Here is a 20,311-nt window from a genome sequence, read left to right as displayed (position 1 = left end):
TTGGAATACAAAAAAAAAAAAGGGGGGTCACTCCCAAACATCAGGACTACATTCTACATAGAATAATAGAATCACCAAGGTTGGAAAAGACTACAAGACCATTCAGTCCAACCATCTACCAATCACCAATAGTTCTTCCCTAGACCACATCCCTCAACACAATGTCCAGACGTTCAGTGACTCATCACCTCCTTGGGCAGGCTCATTCCACTGCCTGACCACTTCTTTCAGAGAAGTAGCATCTCCTAACATCCAGCCTAGATCTCCTCTGGTGCAGCTTGAAGCATTCCCTCTAGTCCCATCACAGTTACACAATTGAAGAGGCTGACCCCAGCTCACTACAACCTCCCTCCCTCCTCCCTCCGGGTAGTTATAGAGGGCTTCTTCACTTCTTATAGTTTCTTTACTTCTAATCAGGCTCTCTCAAGCTAGACTTAGGAAGCACAAAACATTTGACATAGCCTACAGTGGAGGAAATATGAAATACAGTGTTGATAGGTCTTCTAAATTTGCACGCATTCTATCTGAGATAAGAACTGTCCTTTCTACTTTGGAGTATTTCTTCTGCTGGCAACTTGGACACTGCCGATGCTGAGAGTTTCAGGACAGAGAACATTACCCTGACACAGTCACAAAATGGAGAGATACTTTCCTCTCGCTCTAGCTGTCTCTTCATCATTCTACATACAAGTCCCATTGCAGCCTGCACAATGTCACTGTGGCATCCATTTGCTTTGATGTTGATGAAATTACTCACTGCTCTACATCTGTTTTATTGCCATTTTTTGAAAATCAAGAGAGGAAAGGTGTTACGTAAAAAGGTGTGTAGTTTATTGACCATAAATGTCACTTTACTGTTAGTGCAGCTGCTTCATTGCAATGTTTTCACAATTACCAAACAAAAGACTTGATTTAGTACACACGAGGCTTCCTTACTGCTAAGCTGTGCATGCTCCGTGTGTGTTGGCAGCTGCCTTCCTTCAGATTATTGTACTAAGGCTCTACAAATCTTTAAGCATAAATGAAGTTAAGAGATGCTTAGAAAATACAGAGTTGAGGACATAACATTCCATAAAGACCTTCTGAAAACAGGGAAGGAACATGAACAGTCAGGACAGAGGATCTCAAAGGAAACAATTCCAATTTAAAGACATGTTTAAGGAACCGTAAACATTGCTGTACTTCACCTGACTAAGAACATTCTGTACTTTTACAGCTTTCACCCAAAAACCTCCAAAAACATTATAAACATTCAATGTGAGCATTATTTTTCAACAACAATAAAACAGAGCTTATGTGGATATTTTAAAAATAAGAAAAATCGCTTATGCAAATCTTAGCCTTCTGAAAGCTGGTTGTCCAATTAATATTCTTACCTCAGCTCAATCGCATTAAATTCTGACAGAATAGTACAATATTTCATTTCCTTGAGGAAAACACAGAGTTTTGATGACCTCACCCAAATCTAGTCATGCAGTTTCGATTCACATTTCTGTTAAACATGGATTTTTAGGTAATATTTAATATATCGTAGGTCATATGCATTTTCCTAAAATTATATTGTCTTATAAACTACTGAAATATTTGACCAATTACATGATTCTGAATACAAAATTTGATGGGAAGTAATACGTCAAAAATTTAATTTGATTCTGAAATAAATAAACTATTAAATGTTCATATCAATAAAAACACCACATAAACAAAACCTGGGAGGGTTACTAAAAAAGGCCATTCCCGCTAGTCCTATTGCTAGTTCAGTGGGAGGAAAGACCAAACCCCACCTCGCCTCAGCCTCCCTTCGAGAAGTTGTAGAGTGCAATGAGGTCTCCCCTGAGCCTACTCCTCTCCAAACTAAACAATCCCAGTTCCCTCTGCCACTCCTGATAAGACTTGTGCTCCAGACCCCACACCAGCTTCATTGCCTTTCTCTGGACACACTCCAGGGCCTCAATGTCTTTCCTGTAGTGAGGAGCCCACAACTGAATGCAGCACTCCAGGTGCAGCCTCACCAGTGCTGATTACAGAGGGATGATCAGTTCCCTGTTCCTGCTGGTAACACTATTTATTATACATGCCAGGACACCATTGGCCTTCTTGGCCACCTGGGCACACTGCTGGCTCATCAGGTCCAGTTAAGCCTCAACCAACATCACAGGTCTCCTTCTAAACAGAATTCCAGCCACACTGCCCCAAGCCTCTAATGTTGCATGGGGTTGTTGTGGCCAAAGTGTTGTGGCCCAGCTAGTTCAGATCCCTTTGTAGGGTCATCCTACCCCAAGGCAGATAAACATCAAGCTTGTAGGAAATGTCATCTGTAGACTTACTGAGGGTGCACTCCATCCCCTCATACAGATAATCAATAAAAGATACATAATAGGACAGGCCTCAATACCAACCTCAGGGGAACACCACTGCTGACTAGTTGCCAGCTGGACTTTTTTTCTAAAATGTGATGTTAAATGCTTTCTGATACATTAAGTAATTTTAAATATATAAATGGATCAGTAAAATATCATGATCATGAAACAAGATGGACAGAACACATGAGTAACACCCTTGAGCACGGGAAACTGGGAATCCTAAACATTATAGGCAAGAATGTCTTAAGGTATTTGTCTTTAGAGAAAGATACTATTAGCTCTATCTTGCATTTATTAGCTTGCAAAGACTTATTCAGACTGGGTAAAGAAAAGTCCTTTCTCTCCATCAGTAAGATAGAGAATTTCAAGCATGAACAAAGAGAAAGTAGTGAAGTAGCACTAATAACTAAAAAAAAAATGTATGTTTTTTGAATAACTTCTCTTTTCTGTGCTCTTTATGTTGAATGGATGAAGTCAACAAGATTTCCTTTTGGCTAAGCCTCTTCGAAAACAAAGAGAGAACCTATGATTAATGGTTGCAGCAATAAAAAATAAATGACGACAAGACTATACTGTGAAAGCAAGCTTGAACAGTCCATAAAATGCTGCCAAGTAATGCTGAATAGCTTTGAAAATTGGCTTTCGTAAAACAAATCACCATGCTCCTTATTATAATGTTAAAAATTAGTGCTTCATTTAAAAATTTAAAATATATAATTCAATAATTGCATAATTTACCTCAATCTATAGAAAATTCTCCTCTTTCTAGATTATTTTTGATTGCATGTTTTTGGAGATCCGTGGTACAATGCAGTCTGACGATAACTACAACATTATTCTATACTCATTACTCTACACTCTGCTCTTTCTTAGGATGGGGAGAAGCACAGTATTTGAAACTGAGGATTTCAGCATTTTACGAAGTGTCAGAATTTCTGACCATTTAGGCTTTCTATTTTTCTCATGTAAACTTTCTCATGTGTGCTTTTTTATTTCCTCCCAAGTGTCATAATTGGAGTAAACATTAGAAGAATGATTCTTAAGGCCTTCTTCTTCCCTTACACCTAGAAGGGCAAATCCTATGTTTCCACTGTGTTTGTCTGTTGGTGTTTTGGTTGGTAAATAACAGGCTTCTTGGATTAAAAAAAGAGCACAGATACAATTTTCAGAGTTTCACGGCTTCTGTTTGTTTCTACACAAATATATTTCCATTCTTTTCTAAGTCCAGTTGAATAAGTGCATGAAGCAAGCTTATTTTGGCAGATGTGGGAAGATCACAGGTGGGAAATAAGAAACAAGAACAGGGAAAAAAAGATAGATAATACATAAAAAGGGGCCATCTAAGTCTCAAGTTGTGCCAAAAGCCATTTCTTCATCTAGTTGGAGACAAAAGCCTCTGGAAACCTTGGATATAAAAAGCCAGACAGAACAACTGTGAGCCCTCAGGAACATATAAATGTACTATTAGTCAAGGTGCTCTGTCTTCTTCATGTCTGTCAATGCAAGCCATGGGATGGCAAGACATAAGAGCACAACAAAACTGAAGCAACTAAAAACTTTGGAGACAGAGTTTTCTACTCCTGCAGCAAGTCAGTATTCACCCTTTCATGACAGGCACCGAATACCCACTGTATCAGCCTGTGTAGTATGATGATTAACTGATACTGAAGACTTAGTTTGCATGATTTTGCCTTCTGTTCACAAAGGTCGATGTACTCACTACTAGGTCACTGCACAATAAACACTGAGATCAACTGCCCTCATTAGAAGCAGAACACTCATACATTCTGACCTAAAGCATGATTCTTTTCAGTCTGACAGACACTCATTCACTGCTGGAGTGTAATTTTTTTTTTATTTTATAAGTAAATAACTTGCGGTTTTTTTCCCCCTCACTAGGGAATGCTGAGTTATTCATGGTAACATATTCTTTCATCATTTTTATGTTTTTTTCCTAGCTGCAACCTCTTCCAAGCTTGGAACATCTCACAGCAAGCAAAGAAACTAACATCTTTTTCACACAGCATGGCATCAGAATATTTGGCTAAAGGCCCTAAAACATTGAAAAAAATAAAGAAACCAACAAAAAAAATCTTATTCATGATCCCGTGTTTCCTTGTTACACTCAATTTACTTTCTTATGCTTGAAGCACATAACTAGCTTGGTGTTTTATCTTTATAAGGAAAGTAAGTTTATTCTATTTGGTTTCCATAATTTCTAGAGGAAAAAAAATACATGAAACTATGGAAGAAGGAGGAGAAATTTTCTTCTCAAATGGCAGACAGAGCCTCAAGATTTGTGTGCTGTGGAATGTTTACTGAAGGCTGTAAGTTTTTTTTTTTACCTCCAAACCACAAACTCTTATTTTACTGCAATGAATATGGTAACCTTTTGCAGTGAATGCATTTGAAATCTCAAGGTTACTGTACAGATTATACAGATTTTTAAGCTTTTTTTTCACTTTGTTTCAAGAAAAAGCAAAAACAGTTATAATTAGTACATAAAATGATGAACAACATAGAAGTGACTGCTGTAACATCTGATACATGCACAATTGTGGGACATATTACTATTTGATTTTACAGTTTTGTGTGTTAAATTTTCAGTCAAAAGTCAGCTATCTAATCAGTTCACCTTCTTATTTGCTGGCATTTATTAGCCTTTGAAAGTCATGACATAAAACTGAATCTGACAAACACAGACTATAAATTATCTTTCTCAACAATAAGGTTTGGCTAACTTGTAGGAAGTGATGGTCTCTGTGCTGTTTCCTGTTGCATTCTCTAATTTAGTTGAATGTGTTTGTCTTTCATATCTAATATCGCTCATGAATGACACTTATCCTAAACAAGGTCCTGAGAATTTCCAAAAGTAATAATACCCTGCACTTTACTTAAGCAATATTTCTCAATATCATTTCCATAGTCAGCACTTCTGCTATAATAAAATGAGGAAATATTTACCTTTCAAACACTGCTCTGTTTTATATATTTTAACTACATCCTATATGACTGCCTTCCGTGACACCCCTGTAACTCTTCTCTGTAAGTCTTCCTCTTCCTACACAGTTAAGCTACTAATCAGATTTCCTCCTCCACCCTAAAGTAAATGAATCATATTTCTAACTTCTGCTGATACAACCATCCTGTATTAATTAAAATAAAATAAAATAAAATAAAAACCGGTTATGTAAATGACTGACAGCTTAGATTTTAAAAACATAATAATAACATGCTGCATTTTTTAGTTGAAAGTTTTATCCTTTTTATGATGGTTAATTCATAAGCTATGAGACAAGAGGATGTCTCTTTTGGTGCCAGGAAATTCCGTGTTCTTGGAAATCTTCTCCTCATTACTTCATCACCACAGAGGGAGAAAAAATCTGTTCTCTTTCTGAGAAATGTTCTGAGGGAAACTTTCAAAACTGTAATGCCAAGCTGTAATTATTTTGATTTAAGAATAGTCAGAGATAGTGTCAATAGTTCAGTTTCTTCCCGAGACTTTGTTCCCTAACGAGGTTTGTGCTAATCCACCACCAAATGCAAAACCTGCATTTCCATCTACATCCTCAAACAAGAATCCACCAATTGTAAGAATAGCAGTCTCACATTAGATTAACTATCATATGTTTCTTCTTCATTAAACACATTATGACATACTGGGGGTGAATGTGACATTTAACAAAGGTGTCGGAAGACAAGAGCCTTGTCCTAAGAAGCTGATCTAATTTTGACAGCATCAGCAGATCTGGTATGACAGGAGGAGCAGAATCTCCTGGAAACAGCGTAAATAATTTTTACATAGCGTTCTAATAAAATAAAATACAATGGAATTTAGAAAGGTGATTCACCTATCTGAAGTAATAATTTCATGTAACGTAGCCAAAATGAGAAGCAGAAGGATATAGATGCCTAGGTTAGAGTGCCACCTGCTTTCTGCTTCTGTAAGAGATCTTCAAAAAAGAAATGCAACACAAATGTAAAGTAAGAACAATTAATCCATTTCCTTAAGTAAAAAATGTATAAATATCTAAAATGTCTAGAGACTGCATTTGCTCAGCTCTCTCTTGGTAAAGTGGAAAATGTTTCCAGAAAATGAAATGGAGGAAGAGAACAAACTTGCATGGCTCTGAATCTGACTATTAATGGCAGGACTCGCCTTCTTTGATTGTCTCTGATAGCACTGTTTTTTTTTCTTGGAAAGTTATAATAAATCTGTGGTGTTTTTGTGGAGGCCTTGCCTGAAGTGCCTCACAGTGCCTACAGCACATAGAATCCTATCTAATACTTGCACTGTGTATTTATGACTGTCTGTTTTACAGGATGAGGAGAAATAAATGCTTCATAAAATATTACAGATGTTTGAAAAAGTTCAATGAACTGGATGTACCAACCTATTTCAGAACCTGTAGAAAAACTCCTCATCCTTTCCAACACAGTAAGCAAGGCATTGATCAAACAGTCTTATGTGATGATGAAGGGAAACAGAATGTAGGGAAGGAGCAAGAAGAAAAGAGCAGCTTATAAAATGGTTTTATTTGTTCACTAGATGTCCACAGTATGGTTTAGAATAGGGACACAATGGAGTTTCTTAGATGAAAGACTGAGATATGAACAAAATCTATGTATGTTCTTCACCATTACATACTGCTGTTGCTTTTTAAAATAAAGAGGTGGAAATAAAGATAGTTGCTTCATACTGACTGGAGGAAAATTTTCTAGAATTTCCACAAAATCAAATCCTTGTGGTCTATGAAGAGAATATGCATTTCTGTGATATAATTTATCTCAAGCTAAAAAATGTGTGACAAAGTAGGTGAATTGTTCTTTAAATTGCTCGTTCCTCTGTATTGACTGCAAGGGAAGCTCTGGGCAATGAGGTAAGACACTCACTAAGAGTAGACTAAATTTGTCTGTTTCTGGGGAAAAGCACATCGATATGTAGAATAGAAAGGTAAGACTTGTGAAGGATTTACTACTCCAAAAGTTTGATAAAATCCTTTGGATATGAGTTGCTTAACTACCAGTGCCCATTTGGTGACCAGTAATAACAAACACACACAATGTCTTTAGAAGCTTCTATAAGTGTGAAAAACATGACTGTCAAAACTCAGGGTCTCTGATAATGTCAGTAAATGTTCATTTGAATATGAAAAGGATGAAAACTGAGGGAAATCTCTAAGTAAAACTGAGAACTGTATATCTTTGTCAAAGATTGCTTGCACATTTTGTTTTACAAGCTGAACTGATTGTGACTGGCTAGCAGAAATGATGCTGCATTTCCACTGCATCAGCTTAGAAAAGACTGCGCCCTCATCTCAAACGCCTGAAAAACAGTAATACTGTAACTAACCCTATTATCACTACCTCCTGGTCCAGCACAGGGTGGCTCTCTTACCCAAAGACAGACTATGATCATACAGTCAGTAATCACAAGACTCAGTTAAGACAGGCAGGTAATTACCAGATGACAGCGGAGAACATGATTCACAGTTTAACCTAATTACATGCATCAGAAATATGACGAATCAGTTATTACATTTCATAAAGCTTTTTTTTAAATTTAATTTGTCACCAAGTTAACAGATAAAGGATGTTTTTCCTCTGCAAAACAAGCAGTCAAAATTTCTTCAGAGGATCTATGTTATGTATGAATTTAAAAGTTACCTTTAACAGTTATATAAAAACTGGCAAACCCTGCAATACAGTTGTGTTGTAACAATTCCCCATATGGGCCATATTTTAATGAGTGGATTTCTTCCTCGGTGAGGAGTTCGGCTGTAAATTTTCTAAAGGCTGTGCAAGGACATAGACAGATTGATCTCTGACCAAAAACTGGCATAACAGTCATTATACAGGCAGAATTTGGAGACGCTGATCAGCAAGGCAGAAGCACAAGTACAGAATTCTATCAATTCAACTTGTAACTTCAAAAATAAGGAGGACTGTCTTTGAACATGATGGGAAGTGAAGAAAGACAAAGAACTGATTCAGATGCACTGCATGTGAAATCACAGAATCACAGAATTGTAGGGGTTGGAAGGGACCTCTAGAGATCATCGAGTCCAACCCCCCTGCCAAAGCAGGTTCCCTACACCACGTCGCACAGGTAGGCATCCAGGCGGGTTTTGAATATCTCCAGAGAAGGAGACTCCACTGCCTCCCTGGGCAGCGAGCAGATCCAGCGAGCACCTCCCTGGGCAACAATATATGATTATGTGCAAACAAAGTTAAGCAGGTGCCTCCACACCACAAAAATTAATGTATTTGAAGAGTAAACATTCCTTACAAACAACCATCAAGTCACCATTTTGTACCATTCTATCATCTAATTGGAAATGTGATTGAAATTTCTGGAGTTGACTGCATCACCAGTTTACGCCAAAGAGTTTTAAAGGTGTATCTAACATTTCAGAGCTGTAATTTCCCTAACTGCATTGATCTCATTTATGGCCTCAAGTAGTGCCAAGGTAAGTTTAGGCTGGATGTTAAGAAACACTTCTTTACAGAAAGGGTAGTTAAGTACTGGAATAGGCTCCCCAGGGAGGTGGTTGAGTCACCATCCTTGGATGTGTTTAAGAGCCATTTGGATGTGGTGCTCTGAGATATGATTTAGCAGAGGGTTGTTAGAGCTAGGGTACTATGGTTAGGCTGTGGTTGGATTTGATGATCTTCAAGGTCTTTTCCAAAATGGGTAATTCTATGATTCTATGATCTGTCTTCTTAATAGAATTTATTATCCCATTTCTAGGAAGTTACATCTTAACAGAATCTATCCTGCATCTAAATTCTAAGTGAAAAATTGCACAGTTCCTTAGGAGCTTAAGAAACAACCACAAACGTCTCTAATAGATCCATACCCACACTGGCAATGTGCAATCTTCTGGTTTTTTTTGTAGCTTTAAACACTTTTAATGGATACCCCAAGGTGATTTGTTATGTAAAATAACTTTCAATAATACAGAATCAAGGAATGTATAGTTGTTTGGCCTAGTTCACACGTGTTTATTTCAAGCTGAATTAATAATTATTTGTAATATATTTGTATTCAACTGCAAATAACAAGGGAGGCAACGTGCACCTCTTATCTGAAATTAAAGATCTACTCAAAAATGTGGCAATGTGAAATACATAAAATTGTTCATAAAAACTATTCATAAAGAATATCCTGTCTTTCTCAGCTGGTTATAAGATGTCTTTAAATGTGTTGAGTAATGCTTCTTTATTAGAAAGGTGCTTATACAACTAATTTTTATTATCCTTTTAAGTCAAGTTTGATTGTTGCCATTAAGCAATACAGCTCCTCTCATTTTAGAAATTTTAGAATGCAAGAAATTAGTATTTTGTGGAGTCATATCCCAGTGCTTCCAACTAATACTTACAGTTGTGAAACACTATAAATAAATGCATCAAATCGTGACAGTAATTTACACAACTCCAGTTCAAGAAGTAGGGAAGAGGTGAAGACAGAACAAGTGTACATTCTCTTAAGAAACATATACTACAGCCAGTTTAATAAGGAAATTAAAAAAGCTATCTGCCTCTACAGAGGACAAAGAAATGGACCCTGATTACATCTTCATTACTGTGCCACATTTATTTTTTTCAAAGAAAAAACACTGACTGAAAAAATCACTTTAATATATTTGGTAACATAAATCCACGGGTTTCTCTGACCCATTAAATGAAATGCTTTTTTTTCCCACCTTGAGAAAAAAGTAGGGCCATATGAAAAATCCATGTTAAATGGATTTACTTAGTTGAGAGTTCAAACAACACTCCATGATCTGGGAGTAAAAAACAGTATTATTTTTTCATTTTAGTATGTATGTTTGCCATAAAGAAATTAATCTGCTTAGGATTTTGAATCGAGGAGTTAAAAACACTAGGAATAGGACTTTTGCGTTTTAAAAAAATTTTTGAAAATAAACTGCCATATTGAAACTGCCACTATTGCACATATTTATTATGTTTCTTTCAACTGCATGCCCTTCATGATGCTGGTGGAAAGCTTCTATCAGCATTTAGCTCATCAGACACATGGTTTAATTTTTAGGTAGTCCTGCATGGAGCCAGGAGCTGGACTCAATGATCCTTACAGGTCCCTTCCAGCTCAGGATATTCGATAACTCTGTGATAAAAAAATGAATCACTTTTAGCCTTCTGGCTAAAATCTGACTCTTTCTTCACAATACTATAATAGCTGAGAAAAGAAATGAAACAAATTTGTTGAAACATAAAAGGGAAGAACATTCAGTAACATCTTGACTGTCAGGAACTCCCTAATAAATGTCTGTAGCCATACAACAGTTCTATTTTTCTTACAAATATACAGCATAGCAGACTGTTCTGCTGGAATTATTCAATAATATTGCCTTTTCTTGTATGACCAAACTGAACAATAACTGTTTCTGTTACTTAGTGCCGTGATAAAGTATATTATTTCAGTTGGAAAAATAAAAGTACTCTGTACTGTGGATAGAGGGAAACTGTGCTCATTCCTTCAATATCTCCTTCAGAGACTCACCAGCTCACAGACAAACACAAGTAAATAAACCAGCAAGTGGATAAACCAATTTGTAGGAAATATGTACAATTCAGAAGTAATAATAAAGAGAACAACAACAAAAAAAAATCAGTAAATTTTCATGGAGAAGGCAAAAAAAAAAAAAAAAAAAAAAAAAAAGAAACAAGGAATGGTAACCTGCACAAAGATCAAGTTGTTACCATGTGTAAGAAGCCATGCTTTTTACATTACTGTCTCAAAGTTTGCTGAAATGGAGACACACAGGAGATGGACAAGTCCGGGAGCAACGAAAGGGAGATAAGATACTGATTAATGGCCCTTAAGTGGTCTTTCCTGTTGGCCCATCTCAAGGAAGATTGACATCTCTGAGGAAGTCACAAGACTCTGACCCGAGCCGTCCCAAAATCTCTGGAAGGCTGGAAAGAAGGATAAAAAGGGCACGGACAAACCACGGTTTTGTGGGCATCTAGGTATCTGACCTCAGATCCCTCCACCGTTGTCCTACTGCTGCCTATTCTCTCTTCTGGGATTGCTGCTCGAGACTCTGCTCCGAGGGACCTCGCTGCCGAGACTCTGCTTCTAGAGACCACGATACTCTGACCATCTTTTCTGCGATTCACCGATCTGCTGCTTGCAGCCTGCTACTCCGTTGCTGCTCTCCCCTACACTTATTTTGCCCCGGACCAACGTTAACAACGTGCTCCGGGACGCTGCTGCATCCAGGAGGTGACTATTCCCTGCTTTAACGTAATTCTTGCTCTTTTCTACCTTTTTCTATCGCCTACTTTCCGCTTCCCCATCACCCTAATTTTGGCATTCGTCACTCTCCCTTCCCCATCCCCTCAATTGTCTATTATTTCCAATAAACTGGTCGGATCAACATTTGAATGCTCTTCTTCTTAATCTCACGCCGGGCATAACATTATTAAAAGAACCTTTGCCTCACTCCTAAATTGGAGCGAGACAGAAGTCAGTCACTCTGACTTCTTTACCATTCTCCCAATCCCAGAGAAAAGAAAGATGGATGATCAGAGAAGAAATGAAAAGACAAAGCTCTGAATTACCGAACATGCTGGATACATGAAAAGTTTTGGTTTGAGAAAATAAATAAAAAATATTTAATGAAGAGAAGCCCAGACTTTTACTTCAGTGTGCTTTTTCTTTTTTTTATCTCCAGGCTTGGATCATGAAGTTCAGAATTTGCATATGGTTTATTGCTTACTGACAACAGGCAAAAGCAGATACTGTTTATCTTTTCTTATTTCTGAACGAAAGAAGAAGACAGGAAGAACACAGAATCGCAGAATCAAAGGTTGGAAAGGACCTACAAGATCATCTAGTCTGACCATCCTCCCTTTACCATACCTACCGAAAACCACTAAACCATATCTCCTAGCTCCCTATCCAGATGCCTCTCGAACACTGCCAGGGATGGCAACTCCACCACCTCGCTGGGCAGGAGCATATTGCTATTTAGCATATATTGTGTATATGATGATCAGAAAAATTTTTATAAGTTTTATGGCTCCATTAGCAACTTCCATCTTTCACATTACTGCATCATTAAAACACAAATCTTTACTTCAATTAATGTAAGCAATAACAAGGAGCATCTAATACATGACTACCTAGACTGCAGTATACTAAATAATGCATAGGAGGCCTCAGAATGAAGGTAAGCAGACATTTTAAAACCACATTCCAAGTAATATATATCACGTGTCCAAAAAGTATTGTTACTGATAGCTGTCTGTGCACACAAAATATTAATGTCTGTACATCTGTATCTTCCTATCAGCATATAGAGTTTAATTAGCAGCTTTTCTGAATAAGAAAACAATGACCACAATTGCCTGGAATTCATTTTTGAGAATTTTCCAGGTCTTTCTGAAAGATCAAAACGATGCATTGAAAAAGACAATTTCAAAGTGTATTTCACAGATCTTAAGGAATTCTGCAATAAACCAAGTGTGTGATGCTAAAAGAATTAATTTTTCATATAGGAAAAATACACTTCCACTCAGATGAATCAGCATTTCTTTCTTTCAGGCACAGGAAAATCAATATGCAGTATAAATAATCTCTGAATGACTTTTGAATTTGAGAAAAAACACTGAACTGCCTGGTTTGAATTCACGTGCTTCTGGAAGATAATATACCTACCAACAGTAGTACAGAGGTCAACAGCTCAGCTTGAGCAGTTTACTTCTGCAAGTACATTGAACTACACTCTCCATAGCCAGCCTTTGCCTCTGTGACACTATTCCTTATGTTCCATCACTACATTTACCATTTCTATCTACAAACTGATATAATCATACCTGAGTAGGGTATAAGAAGGAAAATATCAAAATAAATACTTCTTAGAACATCAGCTACTCCAAACTACTGAATGCAACTCTTAGTGAAATAAGTTCAAAGGACTACAACTTAGTAGTAAGAGACCGTGCCCGAAGTGTTTCACCTGCATCAATTCTGTTTGTTACTAGTTATATACGTATACTACCAGTATGCCGATGTATAACAAATGACAACTCCTTTGCAAATTAAAGTGCACATAAAGAATACATTTTACATCTTTCTTCAGCTTAATTGCATTTGGTCATATTTTGAAATCTCTTTTCCACTGATAATGAAGTATTTAAGTTTTATTAGTTATTTTGGTCTTCCCCCCTCAATAATGTAAGAGGTCGGAGACCTTCATTTTGGTTATTAAGACACAGTGATATTAATTATCTGATTTCATCTTTCTTTATCTAAAAAAAACTGTGGTACCCCAAAAAGCATTACCATAACGGATAGCATTAGGGTTAAAAATTCACATTTCCTCAAATACATACATACATGCATACATCAAAGTTTGCTTTTAGTTCAGTGAACTCTGGAATGATATAAAAGTAAAGGAGTTGTGGCATTATTTTAAAGAACAATCTTTTTGGCCACAGACTGTAATCATCACACAGAATGGAAAAGTGCTAGTCTGTTTTTTTCTACAGCAATAGGCAGGTGTGAAACAGTATTTTTAGTTCCTTAACTGTTGATAGCATCATTCTTCCTATTACAGCCTTACTTCTCAACCTCCTAGAAGCATAGCTTACAATAATCTATGACCACTACCATGTACAATTTGTCACTTTAAATGAGTGCACTTTAATAATGCAATAACATACAAAGTTCTTACACTCCTTACAACTACTTCTCTTTTCTTCCTCCACAACTTAAAATCACTTATTTCTTTACCATATCATTTCAATATATTATACATATGGTCCTACTTTCTTAGTTTTAGCCAAGATATTTAGTGAAAGTACCCTGTTGAATGCAAAAAGGTTCTTAAAGAAGTACAGTAACCTGGCTGTAACCTAACCTGTACAATTTTGTTTACTCTATTTTGCTTTAACAGATACAAAAGGCAATACAAAGTCTGTGATGAACATTACTCAAATATTATAATTTGCTATATACAATTACACGACTATTTTTAAAGGAAAATCTCAACTTTCATTGTGACAGCATAAGAAATATAATTATCAAAAATCTAGCAGAGTATTTCCACCTATGAAAAAACAATAATAATATGCATACTCTGAAGGGGAAGTTCCAAGAAGCTCTCTTGCACTTGAACGCTGTCAGCTAAAATGCAAGACTATAATTTCCCAATATCTGCTGAGTGAACTGTCTTCAAATGTGCAATTGTAGACAGGCACACCTGTGAATATGCTTTGTGCAAGTAAGCTGAGGAGAATTTAAGTCACAGAGCACAAGTTACATCAATAACATCTTGTCATTCAAATTCTGCTTTTTTAACATTAGTGTCCTACAAGGTAAACTTTCTGTCTTCTGCGTTCATAACCACAGAACACCAACTGGTGTTCTTCCTTTAAACAGTTTTCTACTAACAAATTAGTGTAACAGGAGCGTGTATGTTAGTTACTGATAATAGCAGCATTTGACCTAAACATAAGTGTTTCTTGTATATAGGTGATACAAGTACTGAAAGTCAGTAAGGGCTGGAAATGAAGCACATATACTTTGCGGTAAAGCACGGGTAGCTTCACACTTTTCAAAACATTTTGCACTGAGTCAACAATCAATCAGAACATTATTTTTGTCAGAAATGTGATGACACTCACTAAAAATGCAGAACACGCTGGTGATGTTACAACATTTGTTTTAGTAGTATAATATAAATCAGAATCATGCAAAAGAGCAATCAGAAAACAGAACTGACAGTAGTGCTTTACAGTACTTCATAAATCTCACGCCTGAAGAGAAAATGACAGAGCAGCACCAACAGCAATGCTGATTTTTAATCGCTGCTGTCTAGATCCAGCAAATGGCTGAGGAAACACAAGTCACGTACCACAGAAATTAATGTTTCAAAATCTAAAAGTCGTGTTCTTGAAAAGCTTGAAGATAAAAAAAAAAAAAAAAAAATCTGTAAATCATCCTCCTAATTTTAGTAGTACTAAAAGATATAAGGCACCATAATTTCTGGCCTTTAGAGGTCCCTAATTGTTTAAAAATTGTATACACATGTAGATGCAAAAGAATTTCAATTCCAACAGAGTCAAAAAATTCACAGCTCAACTCCCTGGTATAAGCAATCATTTAATCTGGTATTTCCAGAGGTTGCCTAACACCCACTAATGAGATTGCCTCTCAAAGACTACTTTGCCTATGACACATTCAATGGGACTCTTTTAGCAGTGTATTTAGCTGAAGCTTCACATACTGTAGGCACAGTATCACAAAAGTGTGATCTCAACAGGAGTACTTTCTAGGAACGAGGACAGGTGCCTACAGGAGAGGGTGCCTATGCCAAATCTAGATTCCATCATGTGGCAGATTTAAAAGAGCTACTTCAGTGCATGATTTTCCTGTACTTGGGGATTCTTCTGGAACTACCCTTGAACTGATGAAATTTGCACTGGGATTGATGCTACATATAATCAGAGAATGAGAGAGACATAAAACAAATGAAGAATAAAAAAGTACTTTACCTCACTTTTAAATTGCCTTGCTGTGGCTGTCCGTCATAAATTGACAGTATATCAAAATCTTCCTCGAGGGCAAAAGTATGAAATGACAATTGTATCCTGTTTCGTTCTCCTGTGATAATGATCCATGTGCAATTGGCGTAATTTGGATACCCATGAGGAAATCCAGGGCTTTCTATAGTACCGTTCGGTCCCTGTACTAAGCCTCCACAGTTTTGACCTGAAGAAGAAGAAAGCAAAACAAGCATTTTAGTGCATTTTTACATATTCTTACATGAATGACTATATGGAAATTCCATGTTATCATATTTTTTTCTGTATTCCAAGCACCATGTAAAATCGCATTTACACTGCTCTTCTCTCTGAATTCAAAGCCCCATCATTGGCTTTTCTCAGACACCTACCTTCTTTTTATGCAATTAATCATTATTTGAGGTTACATAGCATTAATAACAAATGACATATTCATCCGAATGTGAAAATTAAGCATTAGTCTCGATGCCATAAATTCAACATCTGTCATGCTAGAAAGCTTTCAGAGGTTATTTGGTGGATGCCATTTACAATTTTTTTATATAAATATATATACATATAATCATTTTTATATAGAAATTGTATAATATATTAAAGCATAAGGGCTTTTGGAGATATGAAACATGCCTTCATCAAAAGCAAAATGCAGTCATGTTTATTATGCATTCTGTTGATACCAACAATAATACTGTCACACTTAAGAAATACCGCCAAATTTCAGTAATATAACACTGTTAGGGCTCTGATCAAGATAGATAGTGTGAACTTTGTTTTTAGGATTTTAGAACAACAGCATTAAGGATTTACTCAGCAGGTATTTCTGTCTGCCTGGTTTGTACATCCTACAGACTCTGTGAGGCTATAGCAGCTCGTTAACAGGAAGTCTTCAGCAAAAAGTGTCAGTTTACTGTGCACACTCACTAATTTACAACCCGATTTTGTTAATCCCACACACAGTGGTTGCACTGGCTCTGATCTATAGTATTAATGAAATAGTTGAGGAGAGAAAAGTTTAAGGACATTCTCTGCACTGTAATGCTTGGATTATTAAATACATTTAAGCACTTCAGAACAAGTGTAATCCCAGTGTTTATTGTTATACCTAGACCAGGAAAGCATTTCAGGCTGTAATTTTATTTTTAACTTCACAGTAGTAGGTTTCTGAGACTGAATCTTTCCGAGCGGTGCTGTCAAATGCTTGTGGGAGGTTTTCAAATCTTAATAAAATTCATCTAATAAAAGAGATTCGCAGTTAAAGCTGAAGAACTAATAGGTAATCATTACTAAATTCAAATCTAACAGAAACTCTCATGAATAGATAAAAAGGCTGCAGGGATTCAGGAGGTCTTTAAAGTAAAAATCTTCTCTAGCATATCTATCAATTGATTCATATTGCTTTAATAAAACACTGATGTTATTAAACGTAACTGGAGAAGGCACATATTACACCATGAACACAGTATGGAACTTCCAGCTATGCACCGTTCATTTTAATTTGTCAGTATCCTTGCAGATTCTTGGCACTGCATTCCTCTTCCTACAACCACAGCATAAATGTCACACAAATGTCAGGGACCAATTTTAAATAACTTAATTACAACAGAAATATTTTTTTCTGAAAATCAAGGAAGGAAAATTATAGTGACCACCCACTATCCTAAAACTGTAATAATGCATTTCACATCACCAACATCCACAAATCATTTTGTGTAAATCAAATAAGTATCTCCTGTAAGCTGTGCTCCTTTCCTACCACCCTGACATGAAAGGGTTGATTTGAAAGAGGAGATCAAGTGTAGATCAAGTGTGAGTTTGCAGTTTGCCTAAAATCTACCACAGACAAAGTACCCTTTTAGGAGCAGAAATTGCATGAATAATGTAACAGAAACTTTAGCTACAGTTTGGACTTCTAGCCAGACAAACAAATTACCTCCCCAGTCTCTTAGCAAACACTTAAGGGAAATACAGGAAATTGCTGAGGCTAGCAAGTGAGTTCTTCCACCCACAAAATGGTCCCAATCCTGCAGCTTCCTACATATCTACTTGCAGAAGTTCCTGCAGCCTTCAGTGACTGTTCCTAACCACTGTGCCCTCTACCCATACCAAACCTCAGAAGCCCCACTAAGCCATCTCTGTTCCACCCCTCAACATATTTTGACAACTCTGATAGCCCACAGTTTACCACCATCATGATCATTTTCTTTCTATTTGAGAAGAAAAGAGAAGAAAAAACTGAAACATTTTATTCTACACTACTGAAAAATCTCCAAAAGGGTAAGAAAATAAGAATGTGAGAATAGGAACTATGAGTAAAGAAACTAGAACAGGAACAATAAAGACAGAGTAGAATACTTACTGAATACATTTACTTGAATTCTGCATAAATGGAATCTGAATTTAATAGTTTAAACTGAAATGTTCCCACACTTCGGTTTTATTCCAAAACGTGCTTTACTAGTCCTTACCGTAGATTCCAGTTATCGTGCATTATTCTCTTGGAAAATAAACTAATAACAAATGTGACAGCCAACATTTTTATCTCCACTTAACTTAGTCATTTCTTACCATCTCTAGCTTTTTCTTTCTCCAGTTTGCTTTTGCTCTCTTCTATATATTTATACATATATATCCGCTGCCTATTTACTTTGTACTCGAGAAGCACAAAGCAAAAGAGATAAGAAAATGTTCTTTGTGCTAGTCAGCTTCAATCCTAATTTTACATACCTATATATACACATTTATTTAATGATCTGTTAAGTAAATACAAATAAGTGAATAAAAGCCCTGAATACATTTAATACATAGCCAACTCCTAGCAATCTCACTGCTCCACACTGGAAATTGCAAGGAGGATTACTTTCCAGAATTTAGCAATGCTCAGAGACTACACAAAATGTGCATCCTGAGAAAACTGGCAACCTTTTAGGTCCCTGCTTGGTTGTGACTCAAAATGTCAAGAGAAGGATATTGGGAAAGTAAAGGATCATCTGCTGTCCATATAATACCTATTTTGTCAATAAATGTAAGTCAAAATGCTCTAGAACTGTCAAATGTTACACTTCTGCTGAGGAGTAAATGAAGCACCAAATCACTTAAAATCCGAAAGTGAGATTCAGTAGGAGGATATACTTGGAGAGCAGGAATGAAGATGCTGACATGTGACGGGTGGCAGCAAATTAGATAACAGTTGGTAATGAAACATCATTCAAACCAATGCAGAGACACCATAGACCAGTAATAGGATACTGATTAGATTAATTACTAAGATTTTGTTTCTTGTAGGTGCCTTAATAGCACATCATGTCCACAAATGCCAGGGAGCTCAGAAACAAAGAAAAAGAGAAATAAATTGAATGCACTTACAAGAAAATATTAGAAGAATACTCGTATTATCAGTTCTGTCAAGCTGAACATACGCACAAAAGAAATACATGCTGAATACAAATGAACACACCTCATAGAAGAATCTCCTCGTGCCATTCACTTCAGCTCTGGCCCTTGTGCCAAGTATAGAGATTAAAAAATAAATTATGCCATTTTTCATTGAGGAGAATATCACTACACTGAATTATTTTAATATTAAAGGTGCATCAAGTTGCCAATACTTCATTAGTCTGGTGCCACATCATTGTTTGTATGAACACAAACTGTATTATTAACATTCATTTTCTATTGAGGCTTGCCTCAAAGAAGGTATTTCAAACAGGAGTTTTAACTTCACAGTATAAAAAGTGTAATATAATAAAATTGAAGCTCTTGCATCATAGTTTAAAATTATTGACACTGATTTCAGCTTTAGAAACTAAAGCTTACCTTACAAAGTATATTTGCTTATCACCTATTGATAGTAGCTTGATCCTACTCTGAATTATTCATATTAATAAGAATAATAATATTTCAGCTTAAAATAGATGCATCGAGGAATATTCCACAAATAAAAGTTTAGTCAGGGAAGTTTGGTTTTTGTTTTGTTTTGTTTTGTTTTTGCTATAACAAAATCTTCAGTCCTTTTATATTCTGAACTGCCCCCAGCAAGGCTCACTTATAGGCTCCTTGGCACCAGCTGTGTTCAAAAGTTGAACAGTTTTTCATTTTACCATGCTGTCCCTCAATGATCTCTGATACTGATGTTGTGTTTCCAGGCAAGTCTTCAGAGGGCACAGGAGCACCAAAACCTTACTGGGATCTAGCCCCTACATGTGCCTGCAGCTAGCTCACCTTAGGATTAGCTCCCTCTGGCAGTCTATATAAAACAGCATGGATCACTTTCTTGGAATAGATAGCAGCATGAGTCACTGAGTCCATCCTCTCTTTTTTCTCCTTATTTGTGAGATCTTAATTATGAGAGTAATTTTATATTCTCTCTCCTGCACAGAAAATTCAGATCT

General features: G+C 36.4%; 1 protein-coding gene across 1 annotated transcript in view; it reads right to left on the bottom strand.

Moving 5' to 3' along the window:
* CSMD1 (CUB and Sushi multiple domains 1) overlaps positions 1-20,311 on the bottom strand; it is an 883,217-nt gene that overhangs the window by 667,540 nt on the left and 195,366 nt on the right. The window contains exon 2 of the mRNA XM_015859302.2: positions 15,894-16,110. Within this exon, the coding sequence (XP_015714788.1) occupies positions 15,894-16,110 (217 nt within the window). The remainder of the gene's footprint in view (positions 1-15,893; positions 16,111-20,311) is intronic.

The sequence above is a fragment of the Coturnix japonica genome, chromosome 3 (genome assembly GCF_001577835.2).
Source record: "Coturnix japonica isolate 7356 chromosome 3, Coturnix japonica 2.1, whole genome shotgun sequence".
Classification (NCBI taxonomy): Eukaryota; Metazoa; Chordata; class Aves; order Galliformes; family Phasianidae; genus Coturnix; species Coturnix japonica.
This window is presented reverse-complemented; position numbering and strand designations above follow the sequence as displayed.